This window comes from Laccaria bicolor, genomic scaffold (assembly GCF_000143565.1).
Source record: "Laccaria bicolor S238N-H82 LACBIscaffold_29 genomic scaffold, whole genome shotgun sequence".
NCBI classification, from domain to species: domain Eukaryota; kingdom Fungi; phylum Basidiomycota; class Agaricomycetes; order Agaricales; family Hydnangiaceae; genus Laccaria; species Laccaria bicolor.
The window spans coordinates 590,822-591,743 of record NW_001889900.1 but is presented as its reverse complement, the minus strand read 5'-3'; the positions used below and the strand labels follow the sequence as shown (position 1 = coordinate 591,743).

The window sequence follows — 922 nt, the reverse complement described above, 5'->3', positions numbered from 1 at the left end:
CTTTAAGGACAGAAAGGCCTGGCAACAGTTCCGCGAGATCCCTGAGTGGATTGACCTCGAGACGAAGAACAGGTTCACGGCTTCGCAAGCGATCATCAAACTTGAGGGGAAAAGATCAGTGCCCGGCAAATCACGTCTGTTAGGCACGAGCGCGCTGGTCGAACTTCTCGCCACTGAGAGAAAAGTGGCCGCAAAGGTATGTTAGTTTCATGACTAAATTGAATGTCATGACCTACATATTTCTACAGTCCACGAAAGATGGCAATATTTCAAACTCAACAAGTACAGCAAGCTCGATTAGTGAAGAGACAACGTCAACAGCATCGGGCTCGAAGCGCCGCATGCCAACAGTTGGTGGTCGACCAAAGCCAAAGAAAGAACGGAGATCGTAGGCAAACCCATGAGTCGCTCATTGTATTCCATTATTTCCATTCATCATTGTTTTGTTATCTCGTCAATACATGCCTTTATAATCACAAACCTGGATCCTTTGAGACACGAACAGGCTGGATCTGAATCATCTCTGACATTTCCTTGAACCTTCCACTCTAACTTAACCTCCCAAGAATGGGTGTCCATGGCTTATGGCAGGTTTGGCTGTTGTCCCTTGTCCAATTCACAGCTACACCTCAAATCATGGGACAGGTGTAAGCCACCTTGTGACTGAATAGCGTGCCAATGTAAATAACAACTGTGGAGTATTGACCGCGCGAATAGCAACCAGGAAATTCCGCGCCTGGCATGAGGCTCTAGCCACAGTAGGATGCGAGCCATCGATCCTTGCAATGTGGCCAGCACCAGCAAGCCTCATCAGCAAGCAGTTCTATCCTCCTCAAGGTGTCCGTAAAGGTGGGCTATGGTACTCTCCCCATCTGCCTGACAGCTGTACCAAAAACAACAGCCATATTGGGGGACCCATGAG

At 48.4% G+C, this 922-nt stretch overlaps 1 protein-coding gene across 1 annotated transcript; it reads left to right on the top strand.

The window, feature by feature from the left end:
- Positions 1 to 258: 258 nt before the first annotated feature.
- LACBIDRAFT_304932 (uncharacterized protein) lies at positions 259 to 516 on the top strand (the record flags this gene model as incomplete). The annotated part of the gene is made up of 1 exon (XM_001885177.1): positions 259 to 516. One exon carries the CDS (start codon positions 259 to 261, stop codon positions 514 to 516), a length of 258 nt encoding a protein of 85 aa, XP_001885212.1.
- Between the last annotated feature and the right edge of the window lie 406 nt (positions 517 to 922).